Source organism: Haematobia irritans, chromosome 1 (assembly GCF_050003625.1).
Source record: "Haematobia irritans isolate KBUSLIRL chromosome 1, ASM5000362v1, whole genome shotgun sequence".
Taxonomy (NCBI): Eukaryota; Metazoa; Arthropoda; class Insecta; order Diptera; family Muscidae; genus Haematobia; species Haematobia irritans.
Window position 1 is genome coordinate 209120018 of NC_134397.1, and position 23767 is coordinate 209143784.

General features: G+C 31.1%; 1 protein-coding gene across 1 annotated transcript in view; it reads right to left on the bottom strand.

Annotated features, from left to right (window-relative positions):
• Window positions 1–23767, bottom strand: part of stumps (DBB domain-containing protein stumps) — a 269256-nt gene that overhangs the window by 176233 nt on the left and 69256 nt on the right. Inside the window, exon 2 of the mRNA XM_075292690.1 lies at window positions 20604–21281. Within this exon, the coding sequence (XP_075148805.1) occupies window positions 20604–20613 (10 nt within the window). The 5' untranslated portion in view covers window positions 20614–21281. The remainder of the gene's footprint in view (window positions 1–20603; window positions 21282–23767) is intronic.

The window sequence follows — 23767 nt, forward strand, 5'->3', positions numbered from 1 at the left end:
GTTTGAAGCATACACTGAAAAAAATATTGTCGTGAGGCCAAAGATTTCATGTCCTTAAAATACGAATGCAAATTTTTGCTTAGCATAAAAGACGCACTTCTCTAATATAAAGTTTTTTTCCTTGTTCAAAAGTCGATAAACTTTTCAATGAAGTCGTTTTGTCCTTATAATTAAAAAACGAATAATTAAAACTTGCTTCCTAGAATCAAGTACACAAAACCCAAAATTTAAAAGAGAATTGTGTCTTAAAAGTATCCTTACTTGTATTCTTCGCTTCTTTGGCACGGAATCAATACCAAAATTGCTAAAGTAAAGACAAAATCTTTGGAACCGGGCATGCTTTTTTTCAGTGTGCAAACGTAGAAAATCGAATTTTGGACTAAAGGATTTGCTGTCAAAAACAAAGTCGAAAATGTCGAACTTTGTTTTCAAATTCGACTTTTGAAAAATTTCAAAATCGACTTTTGATGTTGGCCAAATTTGCAAGTGTGTTGCTCTCATTTCTATTTATAGATTTTATTCTCTCTTATAGTTTTTTGTATTATTTATTTCTTTTCCTATCTATGACGCCATGAGGAATCGAACCCAGACATTTTGTTTTGAAATCCACGCGGCTATCCTTAGATTGGTGTCAGAATTTTTCCAAACATGAAAAAATTCATGATTTCGATTTGTTGGTACATTAGTGTAGTAAAAAATCGAAATCTAAAAATAAGATTAAGGGATTGTAAAGTTATACGAAAAGATGATGTACAGTGCGGGTGAAAAATGGTTAAATTTGGGAAGAATAATTCTCGTATGTAAATTTCATAAGAAATTAACATAAAAGAACCAAATTGAATCATCTCACCCGGCCAGATCTCGCTAAAGACTATGGAAATATGTAGTGGCCAACACTGAAACATATATGTATAGTCAGGCTTGCGAGATGGGTATCTGGCATTTTCTTTTCAGTAACTTAATGATGTCAATTCCCTCAATCTTCCTGTCCAATAAGCTCGAATAAATATTGTAATAATTTCTAGTTTAAATGATTTGGACATTGAACCAGCCTGCATTGATATCAGGCTAACATAAAAATGGTTGAGAATTGTTCCACAATGTAAGGTATAAAATATTTTTTAACCCTAAAAATTCTCCCAAGCATAAAAGAAATCCCAAATTTGGGAGGAAACCATTAATCTGGCTTCACTGGTCGAAATCCAAACTACAGTGGTAGGAAACTCGGAAAGCTCGTAAGTGGAACATATCGCTAGGACAGATGCAACATATATTGAAAACTGAGCACGGGCTAAAGCCATTCACATTCTAAAAAATGCAAGAGCTCACCGATGCACCAAAAAAATTAGATTGGAAAGAGCCAAGGAGATGATTCAAAAAGAGTTCCAAAATCTCCGGATCTTAATGCGTTGGACTTTTGCTCCTGTAACATTTTGAAGAATAAGATTGACACTAAAAAATAGCGAAATTTAGATCATCTCAAGACGAAGCTTTGCAGAGCCACTTTCATGCCGCGTGTGATGGCTTTGTCGGCCGTTTGAAGGCCATATTTCTAAAATGTTTTATTTTTGATCAAGAAAGCTAAAAAAATTTCAAAGTATAACACCACCACAACAAAAGAGCTTCAATAAAGTACCTTGGATCCCCAGGTCCAAACCACACCAGCGGCGAATGTTTTTATACCCTCTAACATAGGATGGGGGGTATATTAACTTTGTCATTCCGTTTGTAACACATCGAAATATTGTTCTAAGACCCCATAAAGTATATATATTCTGGGTCGTGGTGAAATTCTGAGTCGATCTGAGCATGTCCGTCCGTCCTTCCGTGTGTTGAAATCACGCTAACTTCCGAACGAAACAAGCTATCGACTTGAAACTTGGCACAAGTAGTTGTTATTGATGTAGGTCAGATGGTATTGCACATGGGCCATATCGGTCCACTTTTACGTATAGCCCCCATATAAACGGACCCCAAAATTTGGATTGCGGATCCTCTAAGAGAAGCAAATATCATCCGATCCGGCTGAAATTTGGTACATGGTGTTGTATATGGTCCCTAACAACCATGCAAAAATTGGTCCACATCCGTCCATAATTATATATAGCCCCCACATAAACCGATCCCCAGATTTGACCTCCGGAACCTCTTGGAAGACCAAAATTCATATGATTCAGTTGAAATTTGGTACGTGGTTTTAATATATGGCCTCAAACACCCATGCAAAAATTGGTCCACATCCGTCCATAGCCCCTTGGAAGAGAAAAATTCATCCGATTCGATTGAAATTTGCTACGTGATGTTAGTATATGGTATCCAACAACCATGCAGGAATTGGTTCATATCAGTCCATAAGTATATATAGCTCACATATAAACCGATCCCCAGATTTGACCTCCGGTGCCTTTTGGAGAAGCAAAATTCTTCCGATCTGGTTGAAATTTGGTACGTGGTGGTAGTATATGATATTTAACAACCATGCCAAAAGTGGTCCATATCAGTCCATAATCATATATAGCCCCCATATAAACCAATCCCGAGATTTGGCTGAAATTTTGCACAAACTTTTTGTCTGCAGGCAGGTCAAGTTCGAAAATGGTCTATATCGGTCCAGCGTTTGATATTGTCCCCGACATCCCGATTTTACTTCTTGGGCTCCTATAGTTTTTATCCAATTTGCCTGAAATTGGAAATCTTGAGGTATTGTGGGACCATAAATATGTGTACCGAAAATGACGTGTATTGGTTCATGTTTTGGTATAGCCCCCTATATAGACCGATTTCTTGATTTTACTTCTTGGGCAGCGTTGCCAGAATGAATTTTTATTTTGGATCAACATTTTACCAAAATTGGACCAAAATTCGTACCAGCGGACCATTTCTCCAAATTACATTACTATAATTCAAAAGTTAAAATTTTTCCAAAATTTTTTTCTTCGATGGCAAATTTTGTTAAATTTTTATTTCTATTTATTTCTATATTTTGTCAAAATTTTATTTCTATAGAAAATTTTGTCAAAATTTTAGACGATTTTGTCTATAAATTTATAAAAAAAATTTGTCCTACTTTTAGTTCTAAATATAGAAGGGAGCCATAAAATTTATGGCTCCCTAAAAAAAATTTGTCCTACTTTTAGTTCTAAATATAGAAGGGAGCCACCGTGGTGCAATGGTTAGCATGGCCGCCTTGCATACACAAGGTCGTGGGTTCGATTCCTGCTTCGACCGAACACCAAAAAGCTTTTCAGCGGTGGATTATCCTACCTCAGTAATGCTGGTGATATTTCTGAGGTTTACAAAGCTTCTCTAAGTGGTTTCACTGCAATGTGGATATAAAAAGGAGGTCCCTTGTCATTGAGCTTAACATAAAATCGGGCAGCACTCAGTGATAAGAGAGATGTTCACCAATGTGTTATCACAATGGACTGAATAGTCTAAGTGAGCCTGATACATCGGGCTGCCACCTAACCTAACCTAACCTAGTTCTATAGAAAATTTTGCCCAAATTTTAGACGATTTTGTCAAAACCTTATTTCTATAGAAAATTTTGTCCAAATTTCATTTCTTTAGGAAATTTTTGACAAAATTTCATTTCTATAGAAAATTTTGTTAATATTTTATTTCTATCGAAATTTTTGTTTAAAGTTTATTTCATATTTGTTGTTTTTATCTCAGGTTTAAAACCATTGCGTTGACTAAACTACAAGAGTAGCTTAACCAACAGAGGAAAAGAATGTTTGTCAAATTTATTTGGACTGCAATATGGTTGGATGGTCGCACGTTTCGGAATTACCACATTCCTCATCAGCATCTTCTACTTGCAGCAAAACTATCAACCAATTATCAGAATAAATTCGGTTAGTTCACTAAACCCAAAGTGAACCACACTCGAACCTTCCCAAAAGAGGTTTATGATAGTTGGCCTCTGCCTAAATAAATCTTTCTACAAACATCTCTCTTCCTTTACCACTGTCAAATCATCGATTTGTGTGCAGTTGGATAGGTTTATTTTGAGCGTGCTTCCTCTAACTTCATTCGTTTTTTTTTATTGTTGGTTTGTACTTCAATCTTATTTGTTGATTGCAGTACAAACCAACAATAAAAAAACGAGAAAAGTTTATTTTATCAAAATTTTATTTCAATAGAAAATTTTGTCCAAATTTTATTTCTAAGAAAATGTTGTCAAAATTTTATTTCTAAGAAAATTTTGTCAATATTTTATTTCTATAGAAAATTTTGTCAAAATTTTATTTCTATAGAAAATTTTGTCAAAATTTTATTTCTATAGAAAATTTTGTCCAAATTTTATTTCTATAGAAAAGTTTGTCCAAATTTTATTTCTATAGAAAATTTTGTCCAAATTTTATTTCTATAGAAAATTTTGTCCAAATTTCATTTCTATAGAAAATGTTGTCCAAATTTTATTTCTATAGAAAATTCTGTCAAAATTTTATTTCTACAGAAAATTTTGTCCAAATTTTATTCCTATAGAAAATTTTGTCAAAATTTTATTTCTATAGAAAATTTAGCCCAAATTTTATTTCTATAGAAAATTTTGCCCAAATTTTATTTCTATGGAAAATTTTGTGCAAATTTTATTTCTAAGAAAATTTTGTCCAAATTTTATTTCTATAGAAAATTTTGTCCAAATTTTATTTCTATAGAAAATTTTTTCCAAAACTTATTTCTACAGAAATTTTTTCCCAAATTTTATTTCGATAGAAAATTTTGTCCAAATTTTATTTCTATAGAAAATTTTGTCCAAAGTTTATTTCTATAGAAAATTTTGTCAAAATTTTATTTCTAAGAAAATTTTGTCAAAATTTTATTTCTATAGAAAATTATGTCAAAATTTTATTTCTATAGAAAATTTTGTCAAAATTTTATTTCTATAGAAAATTTTGTCAAAATTTTATTTCTATAGAAAATTTTGTCAAAATTTTATTTCTATAGAAAATTTTCTCAAAATTTTATTTCTATAGAAAATTTTCTCAAAATTTTGTTTCTAAGAAAATTTTGTCAAAATTTTATTTCTACGAAAATTTTGTCAAAATTTTATTTCTATAGAAAATTACGTCAAAATTTTATTTCTATAGAAAATTTTGTCAAATTTTTATTTCTGTAAACAGTTTTGTCAAAATTTTATTTCTATAGACAATTTTGTTCACATTTTATTTCTATAGAAAATTTTGTCCAAATTTTATTTCTAAGAAAATTTAGCCCAAATTTTATTTCTATAGAAAATTTTGCCCAAATCTAATTTCTAAGAAAATTTTGTTCAAATTTTATTTCTATAGAAAATTTTGTCCAAATTTTATTTCTATAGAAAATTTTGTCCAAATTGTATTTCTAAAAGAATTTTGTCCAAATTGTATTTCTATACAAAATTTTGTTTTATTTTTATTTTATTTGTATAGAAAATTTAGTCAAAATTTTATTTCTATAGAAAATGTTTTCAAAATTTTATTTCTAAGAAAATTTTGTCCAAATTTTATTTCTATAGAAAATTTGGTCAAAATTTTATTTCTATAGAAAATTTTGTCCAAATTTTATTTTTATAGAAAATTTTGTCCAACTTTTATTTCTATAGAAAATTTTTTCCAAATTTTATTTCTATAGAAAATTTTGTCCAAATTTTATTTCTATAGAAAAATTCCTCAAAATTTTATTTCTATAAAAAATTTTGTACAAATTTTATTTCTAAGAAAATTTTGTCCAAATTTTATTTCTTTAGAAAATTTTGTCCAAATTTTATTTCTATAGAAAATTTTTGTCCAAATTTCATTTCTAAGAAAATTTTGTCAAAATTTTATTTGTAAAGAAATTTTTGTCCAAATTTTATTTCTATAGAAAATTTTGTCAAGATTTTATTTCTATAGAAAATTTTGTCCGAATTTTATTTCTATAGAAAATTTTGTTCAAATTTTATTTCCGTATAAAATTTTGTCAAAATTTTATTTCTATATAAAATTTTGTCCAAATTTTATTTCTATAGAAAATTTTATCCGAATTTTATTTCTATAGAACATTTTGTTTTATTTTTATTTTATTTGTATAGAAAATTTTGTCAAAATTTTTTTTCTATGGAAAAATTCCTCAAAATTTTATTTCTATAGAATATTTTGTCAAAATTTTATTTTTATTGAAAATTTGTGAAGAGGAATATTTTGCAAAATCTACGAATAAATCAAGAGTTCTACCAATCCACCAAACAGTAAAAAATCTACAATTTTTTGGTAGAATTCTACCAACGATGGCAACCGTGGTTGAAATGCACTGAAAAAAAACTGCATTGTGATACCTAAAGAAGTGATGCAAATTCAGTGCAACGGCTGTTGAAGTAGTTGACATCCATCCTATTACAAGCCCATGTAAAATTCATACCTTCTGCGCCAATTTTGCACCACTTCCGGATCCAAAAAGAAAATTTTCACTACTTTTTTTCTGAGATATATTTTTTTAAATAAAATATTAATAACGGCGGTTGGGTTTAAATTTTATTAATGACGTTGTGACATATTTCTATTACAACAATAATTACGAAACATGTAAATCTTCATTAATCCATGACCACCATATTCACGTAATGGGTGTAAGATTACACATGAAATCCTCCAAAAAAATACTAAATCTACCTTTTAAAACAAAAACAGGAGAATTAGACCACAAAACCTCCAATAAGGACAATCCATTTATCCTGCGTTTTTTTTTGTCCTAAGACCCCTGAACTAAAATAGGTACAATAGAGTACTCCAGAAATAAGTGTCTCCTCTTTTTTCTTCTTGAGCATTGGCAATTTCCCAGAACGCCAAACAATTTATCATTTTCCCAAGGAAAACAAGACAAAAATATTCCTTATAGCAAAATCCACTTCAAGTATGCGCCTAAGTACTCAAGATCTAAGTTCATGGATGTGTCGTGTGAGTATGGGCGTGTGTGTGCGATTCTTTTGGGCAGGGCATTGTGCCTGTGTCAGAGTGAAAACAATTAGTACAAATGGGTCGGTAATGATCGCTCCTACCCCAAAAGAAAATCTCACAGTCACACAAAGAGAAGAAAGTCCGATTAAGATACCAAAGAAGCTAAAATAGGAGTCTCCAAAATGTCCTCCTCCTAGTACATACTTATGTCGCAGCATCTCATTGCCATGCTACCAAGCATGGGAACTTTCATGTGAAAATGCCATTCCATTAGGAAGAGTGCAAAAATTTTCCAAAACCAATTTTACTGGGTCTGCATTCTTACTTTGCCTTCATTAGCAGACATAATTTTCGAAGATGAAAATAAGTATGTAATCGTATTTATTATTGTGGATAGATGCTTGGCACAATGGGATGAAAAATAAAAACGAAATCGTTTACAAAATTTTCTATAGAAATAAAATTTTTACAAAGTCAAATAGTAATAAAATTTTGACATAACTTTCTATGGAAATAAAATGTTGACAAAATTTTCTATAGAAATAAAATTTTGACAAAATTTTCTATAAAAATAAAATAAAAATAAATTAAATTTTGACAAAATTTTTATATATATAAAAAAATTTTGACAAGCTTTTCTATAGAAATTAAATTTTAGCAAATTTTTCTATAAAAATAAAATTTTGACCAAATTTTCTAAAATTTTTTATAGATATAAAATTTTGACAAAATTTTCAATAAAAATAAAATTTTGACAAAATTTTCTATAGAAATAAAATTATGATACAATTTTCAATAAAAATAAAATTTTGACACAATTTTCTATAGAAATTAAATTTTGACAATTTTTTCTATAAAAATAAAATGTTGACCAAATTTTCTATAGAAATAAAATTTTGACAAAATTTTCTATAGTTATGCAATTTTGACAAAATTTACTGTAGAAATATACTTTTGACAAAATTTTCAATAAAAATTTTGACAAAATATCTATAGAAAAAATGCTTGATAAAATGTTCCATAGAAATAAAATCTTGACAAAATTTTCTATAGAAATAACATTTTGACATAATTTTCTATGGAAATAAAATTGTCACAAAATTTTCTGTAAAAATAAAATTTTGACAAAATCTTCTATAGAAATAAAATGTTGACAAAATTTTATATAAAAATAAAATAAAATAAAAATAAATAAAATTTTGACAAAATTTTTGTATAAACAAATTTACAAACATTTCTATAGAAATTAAATTTTGGCAAATATTTCTATAAAAATAAAATTTTGACCTAATTTTCTATAGAAATACAATTTTGACAAAATTTTCTATAGATATAAAATTTTGACAAAATTTTCTATAGAAATAAAATTTTGACAAAATTTTTTATAGAAATACACTTTTGACAAAATTTTCTATAGAAATAAAATTTTGACAAAATTTTTTATAGAAATAAAATTTTGATAAAATTTCTTATAGAAATAAAATTTTGCAAATTTTCTATAGAAAAAAGATTTCAACAAAATTGTCTATAGAAATAAAATCTTGACAAAATTTTCTATAGAAAAAATTTTTGATAAAATTTCTATAGAAATAAAATTTTGACAAAAATTTCTATGGAAATAAAATTTTGAAAAAATTTTCTATAGAAATAAAATTTCGACAAAATTTTCTATAGAAATAAAATTTCAACAAAATTTTCTATAGAAATAAAATTTCGACAATATTTTCTATAGAAATAAAAGTTTGGAAAACATTTCTATAAAATTAAAATTTTGACAAAAATATCTATAGAAAAAATGCTTGATAAATAATATAGAAATAAAATCTTGACAAAATTTTCTATAGAAATAACATTTTGACATAATTTACTATGGAAATAAAATTGTCACAAAATTTTATGTAAAAATAAAATTTTGACAAAATCTTCTATAGAAATAAAATTTTGACAAAATTTTTTTATAAAAATAAAATAAAAATAAATAAATTGTTGACAAAATTTTTGTATAAACAAATTTACAAACATTCCTATAGAAATTAAATTTTGGCAAATATTTCTATAAAAATAAAATTTTGACCTAATTTTCTATAGAAATACAATTTTGACAAAATTTTCTATAGATATACAATTTTGACAAAATTTTCTATAGAAATAAAAATTTATAGAAATAAAATTTTGACAAAATTTTCAATGAAAATAAAATTTTGACAAAATTTTTTATAGAAATAAAATTTGGCAAAATTTTCTATAGAAACAAGATTTAAACAAAATTGTCTATTGAAATAAAATCTTAACAAAATTTTCTATAGAAAAAATTTTTGATAAAATTTTCTATAGAAATAAAATTTTGACAAAAAATTCTATGGAAATAAAACGGAAATTAAACCCACGACCCTTTGGATATAATTTCTTTTAATCCTTAAATGAATCGATTGGTTTTTCGATACTAATCAAACCAAATCTTTTTTTACATATACAAAATTATTATCGAAATAGGCAATTTCATCCCATTATGCACTCAAACGTCTGGAGAATGTTTTCCCATTCTTTTTTCTTTTCAATATTTCTATTTGAGACTATTGTGACTGTGGCTAATGGAGCATGCAATTTATTTGTGGACATGTGGATTTACCCACGTTATGGTTTTATGGGAAAGCGCCACTGTTACCAGAACCTCTACCAGCACCACCATAGTCCTCGCCACCCAAAACCATTTGCAATGCTCATCCCTCGGAACGCTTCACTTGTGATATATCAGAAAAAAAAAAAACAGAAATAAAAATCGGGAATATTTGAAATGATGCCAGAAGTTTATGATAATGAGAGACAGTGGAATGCTGTGATTTGAATTACTGCTAATAGAGAAAGTATAAATCACCATGTCTCCATTGTTCGTTCCCCTGCACAAAAGCAAAACCTCTTCACCACATCACACTGATAGCAGAGAGTGTTGGCTATTCGATTTTATTTTTCTTTGGTTCTTTTTTGCCATAATATTCGAATACTTGATCACAAATGAAGTGGTCTGTTCAAAGATGATTGCAATGGTGATCATGGTGATGCCCATATGATATGGACTTTTCTTTGTCTCGAAAGCATCATACAAAAGGAGGTAATTGCATAGATTCACACTTCACTGGATGACTGTGGTTGTAGTGTGGTTCAAGCTAGTTAAAGGTCATTCATCAATTTGTTTCACTTTATTTGGATAGAAGTGTGGGTTTATCCCGCATTAGCTAATGACGATCTAGAGTAGTAGTAGTGGTCACTTCTCACTTCTTGATTAGATTAGAACAGCATGGATTATGTGCATCTTTGATTATGGTATAAAAGAAGAAATTTGTCATGGTGAAGCATATTGAACTGCAGCTGCATTGTTTCTATGGGCGCCCCAAAAATTCATAAATAAAGTAAATTTTTCATTAAATATGGTGATTTAATTTATCATGATTTAATAAAGAGATTTTTAGACTTATTCAAAATGTTTGAAAATACGATTTTTACAAAGGCGACCTTCGATTTGGAAAAATCGATTTTTTCTACTTTTGAAAATCTTCTATAGAAATAAAATTTTGAGAAAATTTTCTATAGAAATAAAATGTTGACAAAAATTTCCATAAAAATAAAATGTTGACAACATTTTCAATAGAAATAAAATTTTGACAAAATCTTCTATAGAAATAAAATTTTGACAAAAATTCTACAGTATAAATTCGACGTTCTATTTTTAAAACCCGATTAGTCGATTTCGTTTTCTATCCAAATGCGATTAGTTAGGTTAGGATAGGTTTAATGGCAGCCCGTTATTGCAGGTCCACTTAGACTATTCCGTCCATTGTGATACCACAAATCGTGAACTTCTCTCTTATACAATGAGTGCTGCCGGATTCTGTGTTTAGCTCAATGACAAGGATCTCCTTTTTATAGCTCAGTCCGAACAGCATTTCACCTTAAGGCCAGTATGAAGCTGACATTATCGCGCTAAATTGCACATTTTTTCACACTTACCTTTTTATACCCTAAACCACATAGTGGTCAGGGTATAATAAGTTTGATCTGCCAAAAAAATGTGCCTACCAGAAATATTGATTTTAGACCCCATAAAATATATACCGATCGACTCAGAATCACCTCCTGAGTCGATATAGCGCTTGGTGTCCGTCTGCCCATGTATTTGTTGTTCACAGGATTTCGGTCGCAATTATTAACCGATTTTGATGAATTGTGGTACAGGGAGTTTTTTCGGCACAAATACAAACTCTATTGAATTTGGAAGAAATCGGATCAAATTTAGATATAGCTCCCATATATAGTTATGTATAGCTCTCATATATATGTATCGCCCGATTTTCCAAAATTTGGCCACAAAACTCTTATTTATCAACCGATCTTACTCAAAGTTGGCTAAATGTAATCCTCTCAGCACTAAATATATGTGCAAAAAATCATCGAAATCGGTTCAGATGTAGCTATAGCTCCCATATATATGTACCGCCCGATTTTTCTGAATTTGGTCGTAAAACCCTTATTTATCAACCGATCTTACTCACAGTTGGCTAAATGTAATCTTCTATAACATTAACTAATGTGCAAAAAATCATCGAAATCGGTTCAGATTTAGATATAGCTCCCATATATATGTATAGTCCGATTTTCCCAAATTTGGCCATAGAACCCTTATTTATTAACCGATCTTACTCAAACTTGGCTAGATCCAGTCCTCTATAGTACTAACTATATGTGCAAAATTTCATCGAAATCGGTTTAGATGTAGATATAGCTCCCATCGCCCTATTTCGAAAAATTCGCCCCTAATAACTTTATGTTTGATCATACAGGCCTCATTTCTTAACTGATTTTACTCAAATTTTGCACAAGGTAACCTTTTGTGGTATTAATCAAACCCGCAAAATATTATGCAAATTGGTTCATATTTAGATATAGCTTCCATATACATGCATCGCTCGATTTTCCCAAATTTGGCCATAGCACTCTTATTTATTAACCAATCAAATTTTGATGTACTAGTCGATCGTATACGTACTTGTAGCGCTTACATAAGAATATTGCTCGATTTTTACAAATTTGGATTTATTACCCACACTAATTGAACGATTTTCTCTTTTTTTTAATAATGGGCTCAATATTAGTGGCATACTAACTCCGTAGGTGCAATATCAACTACAGCCAGTGCTGCTAGAAATAGGGGAAATTCCCTATATGTAGGTTTTTTCTAATATTTAGTATCTTGTAGGGACGTAGGGCCACAATGTAGGGACATTTTCACTCAACACAATTTGTAATAATTTTTACATTTTGGCGGCTCTAGAGTAGGAAATTAGAAGCCGGCAAGGCTTGATCTTTAACAATGTGTGCTAACAACAGTTATCACTCGTGCCAAAAAAAAAATCTAACAAAATTTGAAGATTACCACAAATTATCACAAATGTACCAAAAAAATATTTCGATAGAAATTTTTTGTTAAAACTTTATTCCTGTAGAAAATTTTGTCAGCATTTTATTTCTATAGAAAATTTTGTCAAAATTTTATTTCTATAGATTTTTTTTCTTTTCAAAATATTATTTCTGTAAAAAATTTTCTTAAAATTTTATTTCTATGGAATTTTTTCTCAACATTTTATTTCTATAGAATTTATTGTCAAAATTTTATTTCTATAGAAAAATTTCTCACAAAAATTTGTTTATAGAAACTTTTTCCAAAATTTTATTTTATAGGGATTTAACAAAAAAAAGTACTTTTTTGGGTAGAATTCTACTAACTGTGGCAACCGTGGTGGTAATACAAATTTATATTCTAAGCTACCCAGCAAAAACTCTCATTACCCGGTAATCTTGTAGGTAAGCCTGTTTAAAAATTAATAACCACTTATTAATTGGCATCGCTTCGGATTACATTTACATACGCATGTCCTAGGAGGAAAGTACTTCTCCCCAGGCATACCTTCAGCCATAAAATAAGTAGTGCTTTTAAAGCATATAATCACCTAATATGTAATGACTTATTCGTAGATACACCAAAGCTTGAAAAATAGCCACTTATTGTTTCAGGCAACCAACTCTCTAAAATATTGATTTCTATTGCCGATTACAATGGATCAAAATATGGCGAGTGATGCTGTAATAGGAGCACTACTTGAATCGACACGAATATTGTATAAATAAACAAAAATCCAATAAATAATCTAAATAAGATTACACACAAATTAATATAACACTTAAAATAGAAATACATGTAGGTTGTTTAAGGGAGTTGGATTCGTGAATTACGTTATAATATATCCAATAGCCAATTCACATTAGGTTCGAAATCTACTAAAAGTGGATTTTAAGTCCCTTTTTATAAGGCAAATGGCATTTAAAATTTAGTTTGAGTTTTGGAATTTTAATGTAAATGAGGTATAAGAAAGCATTTATTTAAAACATAATATGATAATGTAATTAATTTAAACACAATTTTATGAAGTATTTGTGATAAAAATTTCTTAACGGTAAAATCTTCAGAATTATCGTTACAATCAATATTCTTTTTGATTTTTTATGTAAATGCTCAATTATGTGAATAATTATACCTAATGGTACCATCATTTATTAACAGCCAACTGCCTAAAAATTTTAGAATAACAATTCGAAAATTACCGAGAAGTATTTATTTTTGTCATTACAAGTTAGTCATTATAACTCACCGCAATGTAATGCAACGTGTAATGACAGCTTTACTTTTGGTAATGTAATTTGTAATGAGATGTGGTTACCTAGTTTTTGCTGGGTATATACGTAGAATATTCATGTATTAAGATAATAAAGAACTTAGTACAATTTTTGTTTTGTAACATTTGTTTAAATTAAACGAAAAATATAGTAGCAGTGAAACAACTTAGAGAAGCTTTGAAACCCTCAGAAATGTCACCACCATTACTGAGGTGGGATAATGCACCGCTTAAAAACTTTATCGTGTTCGGTCGAAGCAGCAATCGAACCCATGACCTTGTGTATGCAAGGCGGGCATGCTAACCATTGCACCACGGTGGCTCCCATAACAAGCCTTAGTACGAAAACCATACGATTTTTCATATTTAAATGATGAAGGGCGTGGACTCGGATGTCCCCATGAGGTTTTCCAGCCAAATATAAAGCTAGCACGCTTGAATTCTATCACGAACGATTTTATTTCTGAATTCAAGAGATCAAAATGCTTTTGTAAGCTGACTAACAATAAAATTAGCTGTCTCTCGAATAAATCTGACTGTTGTCATATGAGCTATTTTGAAATTATAGCAACATGATGTTGTATATTGGTGACACTCCAGGCAAATGACACACACACAAACTTTTTTTTCATATTTAAATGATGAAGGGCGTGGACTCGGATGTCCCCATGAGGTTTTCCAGCCAAATATAAAGCTAGCACGCTTGAATTCTATCACGAACGATTTTATTTCTGAATTCAAGAGATCAAAATGCTTTTGTAAGCTGACTAACAATAAAATTAGCTGTCTCTCGAATAAATCTGACTGATGTCATATGAGCTATTTTGAAATTATAGCAACATGATGTTGTATATTGGTGACACTCCAGGCAAATGACACACACACAAACTTTTTTCTGGTTCAATCACGAAATTAATTGATCCAATTAATTTTTTAATTGAAATGACTTCAATCACAGAAATGATAGTATCAATTAAAAACTTAATTGAATGTCAATTAAAAACTTAATTGAATGTCAATTAAAAAATTAATTGATCCAATTAAAAAATTAATTGATACTATTAATTTTTGTGATTGATTTTTGTTTCAATTAAAAAATTTGTTGAATCAATTAAATTTTTAATTGAATATTTTTTAAAACTCAATTAAAATTTTAATTGGAAAAAATTTCGTGAAATTTTTTTCTGTGGCATAGAGACATATATCCTGAACTATGTCATCTTTTGCCAATTCTGTCATTCCTAACTTATACTTCCAATATTATTGACATATTATGCTTATTGCCATTAGGTTATTATTTCGCTGTCAACACATCTCCGCGAATAAAATGCCCCTAGTAATTCACGGTATGGTACCATAGGAAGAAGTTAATGATTCTACGATTTTCTTAAATGTCATTGAACTTCAATTGATATTTGTAGTAAAGACACTGCGTCTCGATTATTATACAATGTTTCAGTTCTTTATAAGATTTCGGTTTAATCCCACCATCAAAAGAAAGTGAATTAAGTCTTCTTTTGCCGACGATATTCGTAATGTATTTATGGGAATTGAAGCAATTAAAATGATGTCGTCTTTTATCCGTTCCCCTTTGAACGTCATCATTTCGATTCGTTTTTATTTAAATGTCATTTTTTATTCTTTCAAATAAGCAGCATAAGCAGCATCAGTGAATGAAAATATGGGTGATTATGAATGAAAGCAACAATTTCGAAGACTTTAGTAGGATGGGTAATAATTACAAACCAATTATTGCATTTCAAATTAAACAAGCAAATAAGTAGGAATTTTAAGAATAACCAACTATAGCGTACCCTTAATCAAACCTACTTAATAAGATTATTATACCCTCCACCATAGGATGGGGGTATATTAACTTTGCCATTCCGTTTGTAACACATCGAAATATTGCTCTTAGACCCCATAAAGTATATATATTCTGGGTCGTGGTGAAATTCTGAGTCGATCTGAGCATGTCCGTCCGCCCGTCCGTCTGTTGAAATCACGCTAACTTCCGAACGAAAAAAGCTATCGACTTGAAACTTGGCACAAGTAGTTATAATTGATGTAGGTCGGATGGTATTGCAAATGGGCCATATCGGTCCACTTTTACGTATAGCCCCCATATAAACGGACCCCCAAATTTGGCTTGCGATTGCTCTAAGTGAAGCAAATTTCATCCGATCCGGCTGAAATTTGGTACATGGTGTTAGTATATGGTCTCTAACAACCATGCAAAAATTGGTCCATATCGGTCCATAATTATATATAGCCCCCATATAAACCGATCCCCCGATTTGGCTTGCGATTGCTCTAAGAGAAGCGAATTTCATCCGATCCGGCTGAAATTTGGTACATGGTGTTAGTATATGGTCTCTAACAACCATGCAAAAATTGGTCCACATCGGTCCATAATTATATATAGCCCCCATATAAACCGATCCCCCGATTTGGCTTGCGAGGCCTCTAAGAGAAGCAAATTTCATCCGATCCGGCTGAAATTTGGTACATGGTCTCTAACAACCATGCAAAAATTGGTCCACATCGGTCCATAATTATATATAGCCCCATATAAACCGATCCCCCGATTTGGCTTGCGAGGCGTCTAAGAGAAGCAAATTTCATCCGATCCGGCTGAAATTTGGTACATGGTGTTAGTATATGGTATCTAACAACCATGCAAAAATTGGTCCACATCGGTCCATAATTATATATAGCCCCCATATACACCGATCCCCCGATTTGGCTTGCGAGGCCTCTAAGAGAAGCAAATTTCATCCGATCCGGCTGAAATTTGGTACATGGTCTCTAACAACCATGCAAAAATTGGTCCACATCGGTCCATAATTATATATAGCCTCCATATAAACCGATCACCAGATTTGACCTCCGGAGCCTCTTGGAAGACCAAAATTCATCTGATTCGGTTGAAATTTGGTACGTGGTGTTAATATATGGCCTCAAACTCCCATGCAAAAATTGGTCGAAATCGGTCCATAATTATATATAGGCCCCATATAAACCGATCCCCAGATTTGACCTCCGGTGCCTTTTGGAGAAACAAAATTCATCCGATCTGCTTGAAATTTGGTACGTGGTGATCGTATATGATATTTAACAACCATGCCAAAAGTGGTACATATCAGTCCATAATCATATATAACCCCATATAAACCGATCCCAAGATTTGGTTTTGGAGCCTCTAGGAGGAGCAAATTTCATCCGAGTGAGTTGAAATTTGGTACATTGTGCTAGTATATGGTCGTTAACAACCATGCCTAACTAGGTCCATATCGGTCTATAGTTATATATATATCCCTCAGATAAATCGATTTCCAATCACACAAAAAGTGGACCATATCAAGTTCATAATTGTATATAGCCCCCATATAAGCGACCCCCATATTTCAATTCTGGCTCTCTACGTACCGTGCAAAAAGTCCATATCGATTCGTAATTATGTGTAGACTTAACTATACATAACTTTTTTGTCTAATATATACCACGTATGGACTAACTCACAATTTAGAAAACGATGTTAAGAAGTTTTAAGATACCACAACCCAAGTAATTCGATTGTGGATGACAGTCTTTCGTAGATGTTTCTACGCAATCCATGGTTTAGGGTACATAAGATTCGTATACACTTGTTGTTTGTCACATTTTGAAACAATGAAAGTCGTTTGTCATTTCTTCATTACCGCATTTCTGGACGAAAGTCCATTAATCAACTTTTGGTCTGATATTTGAGATAAAACAAAATCAATTAATAGATTTTTTGTCTCAAATATCATAAAGATTGATTTTGTTAATTACTAAAAGTTTATTAATTGCAAGGGGCGTTTTTCAAATTTGGGTCTCCTAGTATTCATAATGGGGATCCATTTCGTAAAGTAATTCGGTGTAAAGATAGATCAGATCTTTAAAATACTTTAATATTATTTGTTCCTATAGCAAGTTCAGATCGCGTATGAAAATTCAATTGATTGGTATTCGAATATTACACTGACCCACTCTATTATCTATGTACTCATAAGTGAGCATATAAACACATGAACATAATTCATTCATAGTTGTCATTTGTATTCATTGATAATTTCGTTGTTTGATTTGTTTATGATTCAATATTAGAATGTAAACAAAATGTAAAGATTACAAGTACACATATTCCGACCAGATGCATGAAGCATGATGGGGTCATTAACCAATCGAACAATATAAGAAAAACAATACAATTGACATAACTCAAATATTGGAACAAATTTTCAATGATTTATATACATACCATCATCAGATGGAATTGATCCAAAGAATGCGGATTAGATTTTCAGAGAAAATTTGGAAATTTTTTTTGTGTATTACTATGACTGTCGAACAGCGATTCAATGGAGAACAAGTAGACTATAGGGGAACCCCGAACTAGACGAGGAATAGAAAACTAGTCCGGATTATCAATCCACTCTATACTCGATGGGAGCCACCGTGGTGCAATGGTTAGCATGCCCGCCTTGCATACGCAAGGTCGTGAGTTCGATTTCTGCTTCGACCGAACACCAAAAGTTTTTCAGCGGTGGATTATCCTACCTCAGTAATGCTGGTGACATTTCTGAGCGTTTCATAGCTTCTCTAAGTGGTTTCACTGGAATGTGGAACGTCGTTCGGACTCGGCTATAAAAAGGAGGTCCCTTGTCATTGAGCTTAACATGGAATCCGGCAGCACTCAGTGATAAGAGAGAAGTTCACCACTGTGGTATCACAATTCACTGAATAGTCTAAGTGAGCCTGATACATCGGGCTGCCACCTAACCTAACCTAACCATGCAAAAATTGGTCCATATCGGTCCATAATTATTTGGCTTGCGAGGCCTCTAAGAGAAGCAAATTTCATCCGATCCGGCTGAAATTTGGTACATGGTGTTAGTATATGGTCTCTAACAACCATGCAAAAATTGGTCCACATCGGTCCATAATTATATATAGCCCCCATATAAGCCGATCCCCAGATTTGACCTCCGGAGCCTCTTAGAGGAGCAAAATTCATCCGATCCGGCTAAAATTTGTACATGGTGTAAGTATATGGTTTCTAACAACTACGCAAAAATTGGTCCACATCGGTTCATAATTATATATAGCCCCCATATAAACCGATCCCCAGATTTGACCTCCGCAGCCTCATGGATGAGCAAAATTCATCCGATTCGGTTGAAATTTGGTACGTGGTGTTAGTATGTGGTCTCCCACAACCGTGCAAAAATTGGTCCATATCGGTCTATAGTTATATATAGGCGATCCCCAATCACACAAAAATTGGTCCTTATCGGTTGATAATCATGGTTGCCACTCGAGCCGAAAATAATCTACCAAAATTTTATTTTTATAGAAAACATTGTCAAAATGTTATTTCTATAGAACATTTTGTCAAAATTTTATTTCTATTGAACATTTTGTCAAAATTTTATTTCTATAGAACATTTTGTCAAAATTGTATTTCTATAGAAAATTTTGTCAAAATTTTTTTCTATAGAAAATTTTGTCAGAATTTTATTTCTATAGAAAATTTTATCCAAATTTTATTTCTATAGAAAATTTTTTCCAAATTTTACTTCTATAGAAAATGTTGTCAAAATTTTATTTCTATAGAAACTTTAAACTTAATTATATACGTATTTAATCGGCCTTTTTTAGTTTAATATATACCACGTATGGACTATGTGGTATATATTACGGTGTTAGGAAGTTTTAAGATACCTTGCCATAGGCAAGTGTTACCGCAAAGTAATTCGATTGTGGATGACAGTCTTCAGTAGAAGTTTCTACGCAATCCATGGTGGAGGGTACATAAGACTTACACGCAAAAAAATAATTCTTTCCTCCCAAACGAAATTTTAGACAAACAAAGTTCTTTTCTCATTTGCTTTTCGCTGTAAGAAAGTGTTTTTGGAAGAAAAGTATATACTTTTTGTGATAAACATTTATTCTTTTCCAGGATGTAACAACAATTTCATAAAGACTAACTAAAAAAATTTTTTCTTGCTAATTGCATTTTCCCTCACATCTTTCTCACATCCACAAGTTTTTTTAGTTCTTAACACCTTTTCCTGTAATACCAACAATGTAGAAGAAATTATACGAATTTATAAATTTTTAAAATTTTTTTACCTGTCGCCTGGACGGAGAATCGAACCGCGGACTATGCACTTTGTAAGCCAACCCACTAACCACTGAGCTATGTACCTGTTATGGTCATCAATAGATAATTACCCATATAAGTTATATTTATATAGCATAGCTTGCGGCGCCCACGAACCGAATAAACAAAGTTTATTTAACAGAAACAAACATTTAGTTTGGCACCGTGGAGCAGTGGTTGCTATGTCCGAATCTTATGCCAAGGGTCGTGGGTTCGATCCCTGCTTCGACCAAAGTTTTTTTTTTTTTTACATATATTTCACATATGTTCGGATGATTCCGAAAAAATGTTCAACATTACATTGTACTATATTAAATTTTGAACAGTAAAATGTGTCCTTTTAAAGACCTAAAGTCTGAAAAGAACAGTTTTTGATAAAAAGGAAATGGACTCTGTTGTTGTTTCAAAAATAACTTTTTTTATTGAAAAAATAAAAATTTTGTAACAAACGAATTTTTTTGGTGATAAAAGTTTAAAATTTTCGAAGCAATTCAAAAAACTCTAACAAAAGAAAAACGTTTTCGGCACACGTTTTCCAAACGTTTTTTTTTTTCTTTGCGTGTACGGCCGTATATACTTGTTTTATTTATGATTTCAATTCCAGAAGAGTAACGTTTCGAAACTTTTTTTATTTAAAAATTGCACATTATTTATTCCAAAATATAAACTAATAATCTATTGTAAAATATTTCTTCAAAGAAATTTCTCACATCATATATGGTATACAACATTACATCTAGTAAAAATTAGCAAACTATTTGTACTTACCCACAGACATTTTGAATAGATTTCGTATTTTTATTTAGCTCCAATCAGACAATGTGAATACTGGAATTTGAACTTCCTTTAAATGGTCAATAACACCCGTTTTTGGGCGGATGTACTTTTCAATTGCTTGTACACATCAAAACAAACGTATAAACAAATTTTAAGTTCAACATAAGCGAAGGCATACGTTGGTTAACTAGGCAGAGTTCATGTTAAATTACTTTGAACACCACTAAAAAATAATATTTTTTTATGATTTTGGCGGTATACACTTGTTGTGTGGCAATCTCTGCTGCAGCCACAAAAATTATATTCATAAACACCTTTTGTATTTGGTTTCTGTTTTATTAAAGTCTTAATTATTCGTCTTCATTCGTTTCCCCAAAAACAGAATTTCTATATCCGGCGGAAACGTTATGTTTTTTTTGGGGGGGGGAATACATCGGCTTTATTCGGCTATATGCAAATGATATTGATTCTCATAGCCTATGTTTGCTTATGAGAGTACGTGTGTGTGTACTCTTTTTATTTGAAATCAAATTAAATGCAAATAAATCTCAGGCTTTCTGTTTATGATTATTTTATAATGTTGTTGTTGTTCATTTGCTTGTTGCTTCCACACCCACAACAGATGGAGTGAGAGAGAGCAAGAGAAAACATTCGCAAGAGAACATTGACCTGCAAAATAAAAAGAAACAAACTGCATTAATATTATCTTAGATGTGTGTGCGTGTGTGTGTGTTCTTGGTTTCTTTACAATGCTTAGCATATATAAAAATAAAATAAAAGTTTTTTTTTAAATATCAACCATAAAAATAAAATAAACTTATAATAAAATTTTCAAAGGCCTATGGAAATTATAAGGGACAGACTGTTAAGGAATAATTATAGACTCGCTATAAAAATATTACCAAAGCTAATCATGGCTATGTAATGGAAAGATAATCAGCTGAACATGCAGCTAGGCTTGTTTAGACTGAATACAATTGCTTGGGAAAGCTTAAGGCTACAAACTTCACTAAAATGGGTGGAGTTATCAGGATTGACCATCCAGACATAATATATCCATAACAAATTGACATAATATTAACCAAGAGGACAAAACTGATAGGATATTTAAATATCTATTGAGGCATTAAGACAGACCAGAGAAGGACAACTTTAAACCATTTTCATGAAATATAAAATAAATGAAATGCTAAATTAAATTTAATTTATAGCAAAGAAATATATTTTGTTTTATTTTTAAATTTTTTTTAAGAAACTTTCTCCCATACTAATGAAATCTTCTTTAATCCAAGTACTTCGCAAAAATGGGGGTATACATTTTAATGACCATACAAATACACGGTGGCATATATGTAATGCAAGAAAGTAAATCGGTATAGGTGTTCAGTTCTTTTTAATCTCATTGTTCAAAAATCAAATTTTAGAATCAGTTTATTTATCAGTTAATTAAAAAATTTTAAACCAAACAACTATATACGGCCGTAAGTTCGGCCAGGCCGAATCTTATGTACCCTAAACCATGGATTGCGTAGAAACTTCTACGAAAGACTGCCATACACAATCGAATTACTTGGGTTGTGGTATCTTAAAACTTCTTAACATCGTTTTCTAAATTGTGAGTTAATCCCTACGTGGTATATATTAGACAAAAAAAGATATGTATAGTTAAGTCTACAAATAATTACGAATCGATATGGACTTTTTGCACGGTACGTAGAGAGCCAGAATTGAAATATGGGGGGTCGCTTATATGGGGGCTATATACAATTATGAACTTGATGTGGACCAATTTTTGTGTGATTGGGGGCCGATTTATGTGAGGGATATATATAACTATAGACCGATATGGACCTACACGGACGAAAAAGACTGTTTTTCATATGTTTGGGTGTAAAAATTATATGTTTGGAACTCAAGTTTTTTAACACAATATTTTTAAGTGCAAGCATATAATGTTCATAAACTAGCATAACATGTTTGGGACATATATGTTAATATGTTAGAACATATTATGTTTCGGACATAAAATGTTTGTAAATATAATATGCTTAGATGCAAACATATATTAATTTGGAAATATCCTATAAACATATATGTGTTTAGAAAGAGAGACCTATGCTAGAATGCTGCAAGTAAAATAATGGAAGTATCCAAGTGGCGCCTTAAAAATATATCTACACAAAGATAATTTCATTAAAATTTTTTACTACCAGAGTATGCTCTAAGGTGAAACATAATATGTTTGAACAATACAAACAATCTTTTGTGTGCACCAATTCTGAAAATATATATGCTTGAAGCAAAATGTTTTTGGGGTATATGCTACAGAAACAATTTTTGATTTTTGAGGGTGTAGTTAGGCATGGTTATTAACGGCCATATACCAACACAATGTACCGAATTTCAACTCACTCGGATGATATTTGCTCCCCCAAGAGGCTCCAAAACCAAATCTCGGGATCGGTTTATATGGGGCTATATATGATTATGGACTGATATGGACCACTTTTGGCATGGTTGTTAAATATCATATACGATCACCACGTACCAAATTTCAAGCAGATCGGATGAATTTTGCTTCTCCAAAAGGCACCGGAGGTCAAATCTGGGGATCGGTTTATATGGGAGCTATATATAATTATGGGCTGATAGGAACCAATTCCCGCATGGTTGTTGGATACCATATACTAACATCACGTACCAAATTTCAACCGAATGGGAAGAATTCTGCTCTTCCAAGGGGCTCTGGAGGTCAAATCCGGGGATCGGTTTATATGGGGCCTATATATAATTATGGACCGATACCGACCAATTTTTGAGGCCATATATTAACACCACGTACCAAATTTCAACTGAATCAGATGAATTTTGGTCTTCCAAGAAGCTCCGGAGGTAAAATCTGGTGATCGGTTTATATGGGGGCTATATATAATTATGGACCGATGTGGACCAATTTTTGCATGGTTGTTAGAGACCATATACTAACACCGTGTACCAAATTTCAGCCGGATCTGATGAAATTTGCTTCTCTTAGAGGCCTCGCAAGCCAAATCGGGGGATCGGTTTATATGGGGGCTATATATAAAAATTGACCGATGAGGACCAATTTTTGCATGGTTGTTAGAGACCATATACTAACACCATGTACCAAATTT